General features: G+C 38.8%; 1 protein-coding gene across 1 annotated transcript in view; it reads right to left on the bottom strand.

The window, feature by feature from the left end:
- Window positions 1-2,700: 2,700 nt before the first annotated feature.
- Window positions 2,701-18,984, bottom strand: part of snx7 (sorting nexin 7) — a 68,246-nt gene continuing 51,962 nt past the window's right edge. Inside the window, exons 7-10 of the mRNA XM_073062743.1 lie at window positions 18,613-18,699; window positions 18,266-18,370; window positions 7,768-7,920; window positions 2,701-3,887 (exon numbers count right to left, since the gene is read on the bottom strand). Of these exons, the coding sequence (XP_072918844.1) occupies window positions 3,807-3,887; window positions 7,768-7,920; window positions 18,266-18,370; window positions 18,613-18,699 (426 nt within the window). The 3' untranslated portion in view covers window positions 2,701-3,806. The remainder of the gene's footprint in view (window positions 3,888-7,767; window positions 7,921-18,265; window positions 18,371-18,612; window positions 18,700-18,984) is intronic.

Here is an 18,984-nt window from a genome sequence, read left to right as displayed (position 1 = left end):
GCAGCTATGTGGGACGAAAGTGTTAGATACTGCCTGACTTGCTGAGTTCCTCCAGCATTTTGCGTGTGTTGCTCAAGATTTTCAGCATCTGTAGAATCTCTTGTGTTTATAATCAGACAAGCAGGTTTGATAGCAAGGAAAAAAAGTTGTATGGGATTTGCTAAATACACCTTAGCAAATGGCAAGGATTCAAAGCCAATTTAGAGAACATTACTGCCAATTTAATATTATTTCTGCAGTTTATATTTCAGTGCTTAAACCCAACAATGAATCTAAACGAGTGTCACCACCTCAAGTAATGACACAATACTCTGCAAGTGGTTTCAGTACTGCTTTTAAGTGGTGTCCAACCTCCTTACTTCTGTACTCTAGCATGGTATTTACACCATATAGAACATAAAACAGAACAGTAAAGGATGGTACAGGCCCTTCAGCCCATGATGTTACACTGATCTTTTCACCTTCTCCAAGCTCAATCGCTTTCCTCCCATACAGCCCCCCAATTCTCTTTTATCCATGCACCTACCTCACAATTTCTTAAATGTCCCAAAGATATCTGATTCTACCACCAATCCTGGAAGCCTTCTGCACACTCACCATGCAAATAAAAAACTCCACCCCTAACCCTTCCCTTATACTTTCTTCCAATTAACCAAGACCAAGGAGATGGTGGTGGACTTTAGGAGATCTAGGCCTCATATGGAGCCAGTGATCATTAATGGACAATGTGTGGAGCAGGTTAAGACCTACAAGTATCTGGGAGTACAGTTAGACGAGAAGCTAGACTGGACTGCCAACACAGATGCCTTGTGCAGGAAGGCACAGAGTCGACTGTACTTCCTAAGAAGGTTGGCGTCATTCAATGTCTGTAGTGAGATGCCGAAGATGTTCTATAGGTCAGTTGTGGAGAGCGCCCTCTTCTTTGTGGTGGCGTGTTGGGGAGGAAGCATTAAGAAGAGGGATGCCTCACGTCTTAATAAGCTGGTAAGGAAGGCGGGCTCTGTCGTGGGCAAACTACTGGAGAGTTTAACATCGGTAGCTGAGCGAAGGGCGCTGAGTAGGCTACGGTCAATTATGGATAACTCTGAACATCCTCTACATAGCACCATCCAGAGACAGAGAAGCAGTTTCAGCGACAGGTTACTATCGATGCAATGCTCCTCAGACAGGATGAAGAGGTCAATACTCCCCAATGCCATTAGGCTTTACAATTCTACCGCCAGGACTTAAGAACTTTTTAAAAGCTATTATTAATGCTTTTTGAGATAGTGATTTAGATGCATATCATATTTTTTACTGAGTTAAGTATTGTATGTAATCAGTTTTGCTACAACAAGTGTATGGGACATTGGAAAAAAGTTGAATTTCCCCATGGGGATGAATAAAGTATCTATCTATCTATCTATCTAAAATTATGCCCTCTTGTATTAGCTATTTCTACCCTGGGGAAAAGGCACTGGCTGTCCACTATCTATGCTTCATCAGCTCATACATCTCTATCAAGACTTTTCCAAATCATGCACTTGGACACCTTCAGCAGATCTGTCTGTATTTGAGCTTTTCAGTTTCTATTTAAATATTGTTTTTCTCGCCAAAATGGAGACTCCCTGAATTATATTGAGTGATCATACCCCAGTCTCAAACTAATTATATTACCAGACAGTCTCTTGATGTCCTCTTCAAAATTTACTTTCTTACCTTCTTTTATCATCAAATTTAGACATCATTCCTTTAATTTAATTGTCTAAAGATTTGTCAATGGCACCAGAACCAATCCCTGAAGCACACTTCTAGTTACAGTTTGCCAACTAGAAAAAGACCCAATTATGCCTACTCTTTCCTATGATCATAATCATAAATTCTGCTAAAGGTCAAGCGGAAGCCCACTGAGTCCTTTACACACTCTCATTACCTTCTTTAGATGTCAATACTGTTAAAAGAGGCTCAGTCTGTTTAAAACATGTAACAGTGAAATAATTAACATTTTGACTGCCTTATTTGTTTGACTGCCATTTTTATTTGTCAGTTACTATTTCTCTACATTATAAATTGTATCTTTAATGTTTAAATTACTGAAAGATGCTTTCAACAGAATTAAATACTTCACTTCAACAAAAGTCATTAAAATACATTGAGTCATGTACTTACCTTGTGAATGTTTGAATCCAAATTAACTATTTGCATATCTCACTGGAAAAAGTTTATATTTTATAACTTACGTAATAAATATACAGTACCAATTTCGACATAAACAAATCTTTCATTAATTGGTAAAATATCAAATTGTACATTGTAGGTTTAATAGTCTGCAAAGTAATTTAAAATGTTAAGTTTACATTAAATCTCAAAATTGTTTTGGAGATGTTTTTTAAAATCATTTAAGCATCTTGCAGTTCATTTTGGTGTTTATCTAGGTGCGGATACTTCGGTTTAGTACACTTGGTTCTAGCTTTTTCCAAAACACCTACAGTACAGAACAAAATTGTTTCATTTCTAAGAAACATTGTACAAGATGCACATTTAGTCCAAATTTTCTTTATAAACTATGAAGTAGTGTTCTTCAAAAGTTGTACTTTCTAAACAATGGCTTAAATATGAAAGAATTAATACATTATCAGATAATGGATATAACCTTTAAAGGCACATTCTATCACTGATAAAGCTGTGATAAAATACAATTTCTTTTAACAACCTTAAATATATAGCTTTCAGAAAATTTTTATTTGTATAACATGTGGATTTTCAAATTATAGTACATTTGTTAGAGTACAAATAAAAGATAGTTTTTAATGATATGGGTAAATAATCATATAGGTCTTAAAATAATGAGCAAAGCCAGGAAAATCTTGTTTTATAATAAAATAGCACAGGCAAACTTTCATGTATTACAATAGTGAAATCTCGAGACAAAAGAAAATGATTACTTCTGATTTTAACATGTTCATGATGTTAAGGACTATAAGAACAAACTTCCATGTGTGTCAGCATGAGGGCATGACCATTATAACACCCAAACTCATGTCCATATTGGAAATAAGAATGCCTCTATTTTAATTGTTTGTAACATCAATCTTACTGCGTCCCAACAAGAGTAAGACCGAGCTGTAACAAGACAGCTCCAAAACTAGGGAGCACTATCACTTCAGGTAAAAAATGTTCTTTAACATTCTTACGAAATAGAGCTGAAGGTAACAGAGGCAGCAGGTAGGGGATTGTGGGGAATGTAAAATGGGTCAGGTTTAAAACATCTACCACTTAGTCCCTGCTTTGTGCTATCAGAGATCAAATTCATTCCATATATGACCCAACAATAAAACATGAATAAAATAATAAGCCTTAAGCTAGAATTTATTGACATATTAATGTACTGATGTGAAAACCAGCTATGGGTATCCAAAATCATCCACAGAATTCCCCAACTAGAAAAAAAGATGGAGGAAAATACATTGTGATTGCAATTTTACTAAGACATGATTCAATTAAGACAGTTAAATTCAGAAAACATTTTCCATTTTGCAGCAATTGATCACAAAATCATCCATCGGTGTGGAGAGCTAATTTTGCAAAGGCATTAACTGAGCATGACCTGAGGTTTAAATGTAATAATTTAATTGATCTGCTCCATCCTTGGGGCTGCAGAATGTTCAAGTCATCAAAACAATTAAATATCGCAAACTGAGTACAGCAATGTTCTTGCATTGGAAGGTTAAAAGGATCCAACTGGACCGCAGCATATATCTAAAATACGAACAGCACATTTGGTCAGAGAAAGTAATAAGTGCATGAAACAAAATCCAGCTTTGCTTCTATCCGCTGTTTTTATTATTCTCATCCATCTTGATTTCAGTCTGTTGCATGGAAAGAAAAGACTCCCATGTAGCTAAACACTGAAAGACAAAAAAAAAGCCAACAGAGAATTGATAACCTCAAATATAGCTACTGTTAGTACAAAAAATCAAAAACAAGCTGGACATACTTTAGATCCTTCAAAATCTGTGAAGAGATCCAGTAAGTTAATATTCCAAATGATAATTATCAACATAACTATACTTTTTCTCTTTTCAGACCTACTAAATCAAGTATAATCAGTTTTTGAAAAAGGAAATGGCTTCAAGATGAGGAAAATTATGGTCAAGATCAGTTGATGAACTTCTGAAGAGAATCTGACCAGCTTTGCTCAAGTAAAGCAGCTCCATAACCAGAAAACAAATTACATCAGTGTAATTGATCTCTGATAATATACATTCTCTTACCGTATTAAAGTTTACCCAAAATTACTAGTTACTGAAGGAAACAATTATTGTTTTCTTCTCTAATTTTTTTTGCAGACTAGAGAATAGATATGTAGAATAGAAACACTGTGCAATTGCTATTTTATAGAGTCATGCATTCAAATTCATACAGCACAAAAATGGGCTCTTCAACCAATACGTCCACAATGACCATTTTGTCCAATACTAATCCCATTATACACGTATCCTTCAATGCCTTACCCATTCTAGAGCCTGTCTACATGTCTCTAATGTAGTAATTGTATCTCCACCTCCTCTGGCAGTGCTCTCCTGACGTCAACCATTTCATGTGAAATTAACTTTCCCCACAGGTTCCTTTCCAATATCTTCTCACTTTAAACATGTGCACTTCTTGTTCCTAATATCCCTCCCATGGGAAAAATATTCTTGCTGTCTACCCTATGGCTCTCAATCATGTAAACTATCAAACTCTTTCATCCCATCCTTTCCCGTCTCTCTCCCCATATCCAAAGATCTCAAATGGAATGAAAGGGTTACCATATGACGAACATTTGGCAGCTCTTGGGCTGTATTCCCTGGAGTTCAAGAGAATGAAGGGGGATCTCATAGAAACATTCCAAATGTTAAAAGGCCTGAACAGATTAGATACGGCAAAGCTATTACACATGGTAGCGAAGTCCAGGACAAGAGGGCACGACTTTAGGATTGAAGGATGCCAATTTAGAACAGAGATGTGGAAAAATTACTTTAGTCAGAGGGTGGTAAATCTATGGAATTTGTTACCAAGAGCGGCTGTGGAGGCCAAATCACTGAGTGCATTTAAGGCAGAGATAGATAAGTTCTTGATTAGCCAGGCCATTAAAGGCAGGGGAGAAAGCCAAGGAGGTGGGATGACTGGAAGAATTGGATCACCCATGATTGAATGGCGGAGCAGACTCGACTGGCCGAATGGCCTACTTCTGCTCCTATATCTTATGGTCTAAATCCACGCATCTGGTGAATTTCCTCTGCACTTTCTTCAGCACAACCACACCCTTTCTATTGTTTGGTAAGCAGAGATGCACACAATACTGAAAAACACTGATCAGGACACACTTGGAAAGTTGCAACCAAACATTTGAAGTTTTGTTTCAAGGACCTGACCTACAAAGGGAGGTATGCTACATGCCTTATTTAGCACTCTGACCAACTGAGTGAGTGAGTGCTATCCAATACTGGAAGTGAAAGGGACTCCAGTTTCTCTATGTCAAATAGATGTATGGAAACAAGCAGCACAACACTCACACTGTGTGGTATACTGTGTGTTCATAGCTGAATACTGACTGTGCATACAAGCCTTGAGATAAATATGCATATGATGAAAAAAAGTAATTGATAGATGACATCTGAACTTGGATTCAGCAACCGTGTGAGAGCATTAAATGTTGTAAAAATGCATCCAGATCCTCGATGTGGATGCCTGGTATTGTCATAGCTATCTCCTTCCACTGCTTTGTCAGCTTGTTTGGAGAACCTCCTCCAGATACTGGATGCGCTTCACTTCCAAATCTAGAGCTCCAGAGCAGTGAGGATAATTTAGCACTTCTCTGCTTTGCTCATTCTTTTGTCTTTCCCAGGTTAGATTTCACTCACAGGCTCTGCTCAGACTGAGGTAAATAATCTATTATCATTTTAGACATCATCCATAATGAAGAGTAACAAATTAAAAGACAATACAGAAACATCCACTACTCAAAATTAAAAAGGGTGATATGTCAAATTTAAGCTTAGTTCAGTAAACCACAGCCCTTGTTTCAAATAAACTGTGAGACTAAACAGGCTAAACAAGAGAAAGGTGAAATGGCTTTGAAAGAGGGTTTCTTTGTTTTGTTAAAAGTAGGAATGCTTCTTTGTTATGATAAGTGCCTTCTCTCGCAGTTTGTTTGGCTTAAAATTACTGATAACGAGAATTCTATTCGTTTGTTAACCAATTGGGATTAATTTTATTCTTTCTTCTGGGTCTGTAAACTATTGTGGGCGGGCACTTTGGGGAGTCGGCGCGAGAGGGTGGGAGAGAGGACGCGATGTTGTAAGCTGGGCGACAGAACAGACCCCGAGCGGGGGGTCCGAGGGCAGGAGGTTCAACGAGGAGAGGAGACGAGGATGGACGTGCTTGGTTGATCACTTCGGGTGGTCCTCAGCTACGAGTCGAGGAGTTTGAAGGGATCGAATGGTGGCCAGAAGACTTCGTTAATTGAGCTCCAACGGTTGTGCACAAAGTGGTTTGGACTTTGATAAGTTTTGGCGCATTTTCTTTATTTTCTTTTCCTTCATATATACTGTATCGTTATTAATCACTTAGTTCTAGTAAGATCTATAAAGTGTAATCATTTAATCACATACAGTGTACTGTCTGTTATTTGGCGGGGTGGGGACATCACACAGCATCCACACAAACTGATTACCCAGTTTGGCAGGGCCTAAGGCTGCTCCCCCTAGACGGAAGCGAGCTGAGCGAGCCTGAGGCGAGCCAGGGGGCTACAGCTTTGAAATTCTGTAGGGAAAACTTTAAAAAAAAACTTTCTGTAAGAAAACTTTGAAACCTAATGAAGCTCATACTGCCAAAGCAACCTCAAAAAAGGGAAAATATAGTCCACAATCAATGCATTATTTAATAACATCAGTCCACTAAACAAAGCTTGATAACACTTTGCTACAAAGAATTGAAAAATTAGAACTTAACGGTTTGAAGTTTATTGATAACCTGATATGGTGGCAGCTAATTTTGAAGAGTTAACTTTATTCAAGAAACTTAAATATTAAATATCAAATACAGCATTTCTGGGCACATCCTTAACATTCAACTGACCCCACATTAGCTTTGGGTAGAACAGTCATCTACTGCTGGTGAAAGCAAAATGGAAGAGAGCAGTGACACAAAGCACTACCCCAAAGGTTGAGTGAAAAAGGCATCATCTATCAATATAAATGGCAGATCCTGAATGAATACAAGACAGGCAACATCAAGTTTATTTTCTTAACCAATCAAATTGACTAGATCTATTGTTATACCTTTGGGTTTACATTTATAAATCCAATGGTAATAAGCTTTGTACCTTATTGAGCAAAAATTCTGTAAGAACATACTGATGTGCACAGTAACAATACAGAATTAAGAAATTGTGAAACCAGAACGAAAAAGAACTGAGAATCTTATTTTTGTTTTAAATCAGACTTTCACATCCCAGGTTTGAGTCACAGGAGAGGCCATTTTAATCTTGTTTATTAATGTAATAGTTAGAATAAGCTGTTTCCTCTATTTTAAACACAATAGTACCTTCATTAGATCACAGAAATGCCTGCAAATTATTCTGTATTGGAATAGTAATTTTTGAAGTATTTGTTCAATCCAGCATTTTCTGTACAAATATACTTCATTTATAAGATTACACAGATAATATACAAGTTTAGCTGATCAACATATATGCATTAACAAAGGTATTTAATGATTATAGTATTTTTTAACCTTTCTTACCTCTTCAAAATAATGAACATTATTTTCAGCCATGTTGCAAAGAGCTGATTTCATATCACTTTGCATGTTCAAACTCCACCTCTTCCAATCTGCTTTCAAATTTTTATTGGCATATTCTACTTCATCCTCAAGATGGGCAATACCTGTCTGAAGCTACAATGAAATTATTCACACTAAAATGCAATTGAGTTATTTTTATATAATACGAATTGAAAAAAACTTAAGAAATGTACACATTACTTGTGCAGAATTATATTTTTCATCCACTATCAACTAGCAATTTTAAAAAGATTGGAAGTTATAGCTATAAAAACATAATAAACAGCACTATAAGAATGTACTGATCTAGGCAAGATATACAATTTTCAGTAACATTATGATAACTATTATTCAAAATAATATCTATAACAGAAGAGCTCCAGTGAAGTAATCAAAATCTAAAATCCAATACTAATAACACAAGAGTTTCTTCAGAGCAAAACACACACAAAATGCTGGAGGAACTCAGCAGGCCAGGAAGCACCTATGGAAAAAAGTACAGTCGACATTTTGGGCTGAAACCCTTTGGCAGGACTGAAGTATATTTGAAAGATGGGGGGAATGGAAGACTGAAATGCCAGGTGATAGGTGAAACTTGGAGGTGGAGGCATGAAGCTAAGAGCTAGGAAGTTGAATGGTGGAAGAGACAGAAGGCCATGGAAGAAAGGGGAGGGGGAGGATCACTGGAGGGAAGTGATGAGTGGGCAAGGAGATAACATGAGAGGGGGAAAGGGGATGGGAAATGGTGAAGTGGGAGGAAAAGATGGAGGCATTACTGAAAGTTTGAGAAATCAACGCTCATGCCATCAGGTTGGAGGCTACCCAAGCGGAATATAAAGTGTTGTTCCTCCAACCTAAGTGTGGCCTTATCCCAACAGTGAAGGAGGCCATGGATGGACATATTGGAAAGGGAATGGGAATTAAAATTGGTGGCCACTGGGAGATCCCATTTGTTCTGACTGCCAGAGCATAGATGCTCGGCAAAGTGGTTTCCCAATCTATGTCGGGACTCACCAATAAACAAGAGGCCACACTGGGAGCACTAAACACAGTATATGACTCCAACAGACTCATAGGTGAAGTGTCGCTTCACCTGGAAGGACTATTTGGGGCTCTGAATGGTAGTGAGGGAGGAGGTGCAGGGGCAGGTGTAGCACTTGTTCCGCTTGCAAGGACAAGTGCCAGGAGGGAGATCAGTGGGGAGGGACGAATGGGACAAGTTAGTTGTGTAGCAAGCGGTCTCTGCGGAAAGCAGAAAGTGGGGGGTGGGGGGGTGGGAAAGATGTGCTTGGTGGTGGGATCCAGTTGGATATGGCCATAAGACCACGAGATATAAGGAGCAGAAGTAGGTCATTTGGCCCACTGAATCTGCTCCATCATTCAATCATGGGCTGATCCAATTCTTCCAGTCATCTCCACTCTCCTGCCTTCTCCCCATATCCTTTGATGCCCTGGTTTAAATGTGCCTAATGACTGGGCCTCCACAGCTGCTCGTAGCAACAAATTCCACAGTTTTACCACCCTCTGACTAAAGTAATTTCTCTGCATCTCTGTTCTAAATGGACTAAATTGATTCTTGAAAGAACATTGTTAATGCCTCCGCAATCTGTCCAGCTACTTCCTTCAGAACCTGAGGGTACATTCCATCAGGGACAAGAGATTTATCCACCCTCACACCATTAAGCTGCCTGAGCACCTTCTCAGTCGTAGTTTTCACTGCACAAACTACACTTCCGACACTCTTGAATGTCCGGTATGCTGCAGATGTCTTCCACTGTGAAGACTGATGCAAAATACGCATTCAGTTCCTTTGCCATCTCTGCATCTCTCATTGCAATATCACCAGCATCGTTTTCTATTGGTCCTATATCCACCCTCGACTCTGTTTTACCCTTAATATATTTAAAAAAGCTTTTAGTATCTTTTTTGATATTAATCACCAGCTTTCTTTCATAATTCATCTTTTCCTTCCTAATGACCTTCCTAGTTTCCTTCTGCAAGTTTTTAAAACCTTCCCAATCCTCTATCTTCCCACTAGCTTTGGCTTCCTTGTATGCCTTCTCTTTTGCTTTCCTTTAGCTCTGGTTTCACTTGGTAGTGTCCTCCTTCCATTCAAAAATTCCTTATTGGAATAAACTTCCCTTGTTTTTCACAGAAATTCCAGCCATTGCTGCTCTGCTGTTCTTCCTGCTAGTGTCCCTTTCCAGTCAACTTTGGCCAGTTCCCCTCTCATGCCATTGTAATTTCCTTTATTCCACTGAAATACCGACACATTGGAATTTAGTTTCGCCTTCTCAAATTTCAAAGTGAACTCGATGATATTGTGATAACTGTTCCCTACCTCAAACTCTCTTAAACTGTTAACCTTAAACTCTCTCATCACCTCCAGAACACTGCACAACACCCAATCCCCACGTGGGATCAACTAGAAGCTGTTCTAAAAAGCCATCCTTTAGATATTCTACAAATTCTCTCTCGAGGTCCAGTATTGGTCTGGTTTTCCCAATCCACTTTCATGTTAAAATCCCCAACGATTATCATGACATTGCCCTTCTGACATGCCTTTTCTATCTCCTGCCGTATTTTGTAATCCACACCCCGGCTCTTGTTTGGAGGCATGTATACCTTCTCTTTAGGGTCCTTTTACCCTTGCCATTTCTTAACTCAACCCATACAGACTACACCTTCCGATCCTGTCACCCATTTCTAATGATTTAATATTATTTCTTATACACAGGGCCGCACCACCCCCTCTGCCTACTAAGCTATCTTTCCGATACACCGTATATTCTTGGAAGTTCAGCAGGAGGATGGGGTAAGAGCAGACATGCGTAAAATGGAAGAGATGCGGTCGAGGGCAGCATTGATAGTGGAGGAAGGGAGGTCCCTTTCTTTGAAAGAGGACATCTCCTTCATTCTAGAATGAAAAACCTCATCCTGAGAGCAGATGCGGCAGAGATGGAGAAATTGAGAGAAGAGGATGGCATTTTTACAAGCAGCAGGGTAGGACAAAGTACAGTCCAGGTAGCTGTAAGAGTCCGTCGGTTTATAATAGACATCGGTGGATAAGCTGCCCCTGGAGATAGAGACAGTGACACAGAGAAAGGGAAGGGAATTGTCAGAAATGGACCAGGTGAATTTGAGAGCAAGGTGGAAATTGGAGCCAAAGTTAATGAAATCAACAAATTCAGCATGGGTGCAGCAAACAGCACCAATGCAGTCGTCGATGTAGCATAGGAAAAGTGCGGGACGGTCACCAGTGTAGGCTTGTTTGTTCCTTGTAGCCAACAAACAGGCAGGCATAACTGGGACCTATGTGAGTGCCCATGGCTACCCTTTTGTTTGAAGGAAGTGGGAGGACCCAAAGGAGAAATTATTTAGAGTGAGGACAAGTTCCACTAGACAGAGAAGAGCGGTGGTGGAGAGGAACTGGCTGGTCTGGTGTCCAGAAAGAAGCTGACAGCTTTGAGGCCTTCCTGTTGGGGGATGCTTCTTCAGATGTTGGAAATCTTGAGCAACACAGACAAAATGCTGGAGGAACACAGCAAGTCAGGCAGCATTCCTAAAGCAGAATAAACAGTTAATGTTTCAGGCCAAGACCCTCTATCAGGACTGGAATGGAAAGAGGCAGAAGCTAGAATAAAGTGGCGGAGTACAAGCTAGAGCAGGGGTGGGCAAACTTTTTGACTTGTGGGCCACAAAGGGTTCTAAAATTTGACAGGGGGGCCAGACCAGGAGCAGATGGACGGAGTGTTTTGGTAATACACCTCATAAGAGAAAATAAAATATCATGGGATATGTAGAAAACGTGCTTTAATTTCAATTGAAAATGAACAAATGCATTACAACAAAATATCTGTCTTTGAAGTCCCATGGTATTTAGCTATTTATTGAAATGACTTTTAAAACACTGAAAATTAAATGAATAAAATACAGCTTTTTTAAATAGTAAGTTATTATTTTAAAGCACTGAAAATTCTGTTATCCTTCAAGATATTATCATCATCACTCTCCTCCTGACTGTCTTTATTTCAAAAACGGTAGGAGATGCAGGTCTACTTGTCCTGCTCCTTCTTATTCAATTGTCCCCTGTGCCAAAACTCAACAACGACCAGCAGAAGGACAGAACAGTGACAGCACGCCAGTATGCGGAGCGCGTTATTTGATCTGGAGCGCATTTTTTATTTTGAGAACGTACGTGCACCTGCGCACTACTCATGTCCATCACTTAACAGAAATGACATGTAACATGTAAGGCTTATTGAAAAAAATATTTTCAAATGCATTTTTTACATAACACAACGAAGAAACTTATTTTTAATTTCAGTGGGAACAGTGTTGTTGGTCTCCCTTTTTAGCCAGCGCATCAAAGTCTGGATTTAGTTTTGTTGTGGCGATTCTCAGGATGGATCTGAGGTGTTAACAAGGTTTATTAATATAATTTCATCAAGTTCTGCGGGCCGGATTAAAAAGCTTAACGGGCCGCATATGGCCCGTGGGCCGTAGTTTGCCCATGCCTGAGCTAGAGGGTGATAGATGAAATCAGTTGAGGAAATCAGGGGGGAAGGATCATCAAATAAGAAACTTTGAGGAGATGTTCTGGCCTCATGACCATTGCTATCATCAAAGCAGTTTAAAATTATTGCATCACCAAGTATCAAGACAAAGTAGCTTTTTATCATTTTAATAATATACTTTTCTACTTGTAAACTAATTTGTTCATCAAAATTTTTGGATGTTTTATTGGGAATATTTAAAGTGTCACAAGTATTAGCTTTGAAGCAGAATCCTTTACTCAGAACAAAAATTAAGTATCGTCTAAGATTTCATCTGAGTTCTTTAGCAAGACTTGTGGCAAAACATCAATGTACTGAAGTAAATTCATGAATTCTACCCTCTCTGTTCACATCTTATTTCTCTCAGGTTGTGCTGAATGAAGTTCAACCTTGGTTAAATGTGGGTAGATAGAGCAATAACGAATATACACATTCGCTGTGCTATCGTGCCACCCAACCTGCAGGTTTCCCCATTTCTATTCCCCAAGCTCTATCCTCAAATCTGTCAAAAATTTACCTTTTTCATTTCACCCATACTGACAGGTGCATGATCTTATTTTCTAAATGTCCTGCTTCCACTGTATTTGCCTAGGCAAACCAGGAGGAGAAGAAAACACTCACACCTATTTTAGGCACTCTTCCAACAGTGCACCACTTGGGTAACTTCACCCAGAAACACTGAAAACACAAGTTGTGTTCAGTGAACAGAGCAGTGGAAGATTAAAGTACTGTTCAAGGCTCAACTTTGTAGGCTGGAGAAACCAAATCACCTTAACCTCAACAGAGTAATCAATAAGTCTTTCTAGTATACTTTTTAGGTTCAGACATGTTCAGAAAACTGAAAATCTTAACAATTCAGAATGAAAACTGAAAATGTAATTGAGAAAATATGGTATGTCACCACACAGAATCGAAAACAGCTGCAGAGGATGGCAAACTCAGCCAGCTCCATCGTTGGCACTAGCCTCCCTAGCAACAAGAACACCTTAAACAGGTGATGCCTCCAATAAAGTGGTATCCATCATTAAGGACCCAGGATATGCCCTCTTCTCAGCGCTACCATCAGGAAGAAGGTACAGGAGCCGCTTTTGAAACAGCTTCTTCCCCTCCACAATCAGATTTCTGAACGGACAATGAACCAACTATGAACACTATCTTACCACTTTTGCTCTCTTTTTGCATTACTTAATACTTTTTAAATATATATCTTATTGTAATTTAAAGTATATATTGCACTGTACTGCTGCTGCAAAACGACAAATTTCATGACACGTTAGTGATATTAAACCTGATTCTGATTCTAGCTCAAATTCTATAACTACCTAGTATGAAGGGTAAAACTGCATTTTTATCTTTCTTCTGGCTGATTTTCTATTGGTAGGTGTGTCACTTTGTCAGAAAGATATTTTATTCTGAATTCCAAGTAGACAGTATGAGTAAATAAAAGCTTCTAATTGCAAACAAGTACTGAAACCATTTTAGTTCTCACTGCTGGATGGGAATTACTGCAGCACACGATGAGATAGAGAAATTATGAACCATTGCTGTTTTTGCACTACTTGCTACTGATATGATGGGGTGATTGTATTGGACAGCCCAGCTCAGGCATCTTGTTCAGTTTCTCTGACAACATTAAGAGCTTAATGCAATTTTGAAATATCAATGGACTGATCCTGCACAGCATTTGCCAACTAGTAATTAGTATGAAGCATGACCAGCATTTCAAAAATGGAACTGCTGAGGTCAGTTTCAAAAAAAGGCTTGCAGATGATTTTCATGGAGTTAAATACAGCATTTAATATTGAGTTTGCTCATTATAAATGCTTCCCATATTATAACAGTGACTGCAGTTCAAAAATCACTGGCAGTTAAATATTTTGTGCTTAAGTCAAAGCTACCGGTCTCTTTATATTTCAAAAAGGGTTTCGGGCAAGTTTCCATTGAATAAATCACAGGTTCAATTTGCTTATCTTTCATTCATTGAAGAGAAATGGATATACGAATATTTATAAGGGTTTTAAAAATCTGTTAATTCACCAAGAGTCAACTAGAGTTAATAATGCAATACGTTCTAAAGCTTCAAACAACTATATACAAGTAAACAATATGTACAACAAAGAAATGGAACATTAACAAGTAACTCATCTGCATTGGTGAATTCAATCATTCAATCCCATAGGGATAACGAATTCACGCCATATGCATTCCAGTTAAAAAAACAAGAAACAAAATCCGAAAGCAATATGCTATGTTGTCTCTAAGCCCTTAATTAAATCAATGAATGGCAGAAAGATTCACCTCTACAACTTGCATGTTGGGCAGGAAACCCAACTTTTAACTACAAGAGGAAGAAACATTATCTGGAGATGTGGCCCTTTTCAAAAGACATGCATACTGTAATAAATTTATATCCTTATTTTTCCCTCTGAAATCCAGTATTTGACATTTTGCTTAGAGTGCCATCTATTGATTGTCTGTAGTAGTTTAGAGAGATGCTGATAAAACTGTCAATCAGAAACTATTGCTATTTCAGAGAACAGCACAGGAAAGGATCCTCAGTCCAATATGTCTTTGCTGACCACAATATCAATTTAAACTGCACATGCCTGTACTTGGTCTAGATCACTCCTTAATACTAAGGAGAGTCTAAATACTCCTTAAACATTTCTATTGTAACTGCCTCCACCACTTTCCCTGACAATACATTCTGCTGGGACCTTTGTGAAAACCCCAAACAATTTTTGTCATTTGCAATTATCAGGCAGCTTACAATTTTGTCCAAATCTTTTAAATGTATTACAAAGGCCCCAGCAGAAATCCCAACAGACCACCAGTGGACACCAGTCAGAATTAATTCTCTCCAACTACTACCCTCTCTCTTATGTCTAAACAAATTTTACAATTTACTGTATCTCCATGGATCCCATGTGCCTTAATCTTCTGGTTTTGCTTACCACTAGGAACCAGGTTGAATGCTTTATGAAAGACCACGTATATAACATCCACTGTCCCAGTCTCAATTAATCTTCTTCATCTTCTCCTCAAAAAAAAACTCAATTATGTTAGCAAGTATTGACCTTCCCCTGCACAAAGCCATTCTGACCGTTTTTCCAATAAAAGACAAGGTTTTTCCAGTAAATCCTACTAAGGAGGCGGAGGCATAGTTAAGATGGCACTAAATGGTGACTCCTTTGCTTGCATCTTCAGAAACAGCTCTATTTCCATCTTTAATATCTTTATTTTCCTCATTCACAGTTCTTTTGAAGACCCTGACCTGGAGTTACTTGCTGACTTTGGTTCTTTGCGGGAATAGGACCCGTTCTCTGGGTTTCAGGACCGGTTGATGTTCGGCACGCCAACGGGTCGGCCTGACAGACGGCCTCGTGCTTGGAAGCCTAAGATCTTGGGGCTCTGGAGACAGGCAGACCGAGGGTTGGTGTCACAGCAGGAGACTCGTGTGTTGTCGGGGAGTCCGGAAAATCTTTCATTGTGGACCCGAAGACCCGAGATCTTTGCGATCTTTGGGCACAGAGCTCATAAAAAGGCGATAAAACGGACTTTTTAACATCATAAGCCAGCGGGTTGTTGTTAAGTCTCCTGCTCGCTGTGAAAATGTGAGACACCTCCCTCTCCCTTATTAGGGAGACAGAGAACCTGTGGGTTGCTGAATACCGGATGAATTGTGATAGTCTTTGGGGTAACTGCAAGGTCTGTGTCTTTGCTATTGCTTAGGTCACACTTGTGCTCGGTAGCAAGTGTGCTTTTTGTTTTCCTTGTGGCGGGGAGGGGGTTTGTTGCTCGCCGCCGCTTACGCTGGGGAACTTTGGGGTTCTCACATTTAACTGTTGTTCATTCTTTGAGGCACTTCTCTGCTTTCGTAGATGTTTTGCAAAGGAAAAGCATTTCAGGACGTACATTTCTCTGACATTAAATTGAATCTTTGAAGGATCTTCTCCATTAGCTTCCCACTCACAGAAGCAAGGCCTGCAGCTATAATTTTCCCCACTGTTCTTAATCAGAGGAGTCCTTGCATATGAGACCTCAATTATTGCTAAAGTGGATGCAAAGATCTCTGTCAAGGTTGCAGTAATCTCTTCTTACCTCTCTCAACAGACTGGGATGGATCCCATCAGGACCCAGCCCTTTTACCACACCAATATATTATCCCAATCCCACATGTTCTAATGTTAGTAATTACCTTTCACAAACCTCAAGTACACATCAACTAGTCCACTCTGACTGGTTCAATACCACCTCAAGATTCCAACAAAATTGTCAAACAGTTTTCCTTTCCTAAATCTATTCTAACTTTATCCAATCATATATTCTAGGTAACCTGTTACTGCTTCCTTAATAAAAATCAGGAGGGTAAAATGAGGTCACGGCATAGCTTTGGCAGATAAGTAAAGAGAATCCTAAAAGCTTCAATAAATAAATACAGAGCAAAACAATAACCAGGCAGAGAATAGGTCCTCTTAATGATCAATGTGATCATCTATGTGCAGAGCTACAGGAAAGGGGTGAAGTCCTAAGTGATCATTTCTTAGGTATTTATCATGGAAGCAATTCAGGAAAACAATAGTGATGCCTTGTTCACAGTGCAAAAGAGCTGATGGCAGTCTTAAAGTACATAAGATTGGAGAAATCCTTTGGGTCTAACTGTGTCCTAGAGCACCTCAGGAAGCCTGAAAAGAAATTGCTGGGACCCTGGTAGATATCATTGTTAGCCGTAGGTACTGGAAGAATGCAGGGCAGTTAATGTTGTATCTTTATTTCAGAAGGGCTTCAAGGACAAGCCAGGATCTAGAAGCTGGTGAGTATAACTTCAGTGGTGGAAAAGATCCTAGAGATTGGGATACAGGATCAACTTGCACTTAAGGTAAGGACTGATTAGAGAAAATTAGCACAGCTTTGTGTATGGAAATAGTGTCAAACAAAATTTGATTTTTTTAAATAAATTACCAAGATAATTGATGAGGGCAGTGCTTTGGATGTAGTCAACAGGGACTTTAGCAAGGCTTTTGACAAGCCCTGAATGGCAGGTGGGTCCAAGTGATTAGCTTGCATGGTATCTAGGATGAGTGAGTCAATTGGATACAAAACAGGCTTGGTGGTGAGAGTCAAAAGTGGAGATGTTTTTCAGATTGGAGACCATGAAATCAATGCTGGGTCCCCTGTTGTTCATCATCTTAACAATTCGGCACAGTTAATGAGAATGCAGATTTGCCAAAACTGGTGATATGGTGGATAGTGAAGACAACTATGCAAGATTACAAGAGGATTTAGATCAGTGGGAAGGTGGATCAAAGAACAGCAGAAGGTATTTAATTTAGTGGGGATGAAAATGTTGCATTTTGGGAAGTTAAATCAAGGCAGAACTTATGTGGTAAATGGCACGACCCTAGAGTGTGTTGCAGAACAGAGATGCTGAGAGACATAAGTACATGGCTCCATGAAAGTGATGACACAGTGAGGCAGGGTAATGAAGGTAATGTTTGGCACACTTCATCATTCAGGATAATGAATACAGGAGTTGGGATGTATGCCACAGCTGTACAAGACAGTGCACTTGAGTATACGTACAGATTTTGTCACTAGGTTATAGGAAGGACGTCATTAAGATGGAAACCTTACAGAAAAGATTCACAAGGATGTAGGGTGGGACTTTTTTTTTAAACTCCGGAGTCTAGCAGATTGAGGTATGACCTTGTTGGTTTATAAAATCATAAAAACTAAGGCAGAGATTGAAAAGGAGAAAGAGACTTAAGAGGCAACTTTCTTACAGGCAGAGTGGCTGGCTGTAGATTTGTAACTATAACCAAGGAAAATTCTCCATAGTGAATAAAATGCTGATACTTCAGAGAAAAATGAATGCAGGTTAGCTGAGATATATCTTGTCATACCTCTTCAATTTCACGGTCAATTTTCTGCTGCTTCTGTTGCTTCATTTCCTCCGTGCTTTTACCCAGAAGGGCACCAAACTTAAAGCTTAGATCAGAGTCATCCAGCTGATTAAAATGAATTTAAATAAACTTAAATCAAGAGATCATATCAAGGGACAGAATACAATAGTTTACTGACACATAAATATATCATGTATCAAGATTATCAAGCAAATGGTATGTGCATATTTCTCAGCAGTATTAAAAATTACATTTATTCAGTTGATCTACCTGAAATCACATTGTATTCATGCAAATAATACAAGCTAACTTCCCAATCTAAAAGAAACAGAAAATCTGATACTCACCATATCTTTTTCAGTTTTTTTATTAGTCAAAGCATCAATTTGAGAATCATAATCTGCCTGAATTAAATCCCTCCTCTTCAGTACTGACTAAGAAAAACACGAGCATAAATCTATTTAGAATATTGTAAATGCCACAAATACTTAACTAGGTTCACAATCTGATGTGCGTAATACAACTTAAAACCGTTGTAACTTAAAAACTTAAACAAAGCCATATATTATTAACATTTGTATCCAGTCCAGATTTATACAAAAAATTGTTCTTTTTTTGATCATATACAGCCAAGTTATAAAATCTCTTAAGTATTAAATTCAGTTACCACACTGAAATACTCTTATTTTTAAGTACAGACAGTCCCCGGGTTACGTAGG

Source organism: Hemitrygon akajei, chromosome 12 (genome assembly GCF_048418815.1).
Source record: "Hemitrygon akajei chromosome 12, sHemAka1.3, whole genome shotgun sequence".
NCBI classification, from domain to species: Eukaryota; Metazoa; Chordata; class Chondrichthyes; order Myliobatiformes; family Dasyatidae; genus Hemitrygon; species Hemitrygon akajei.
The sequence above is the reverse complement of the archived record's forward strand: the minus strand, read 5'-3'. Positions and strand labels throughout refer to the sequence as shown.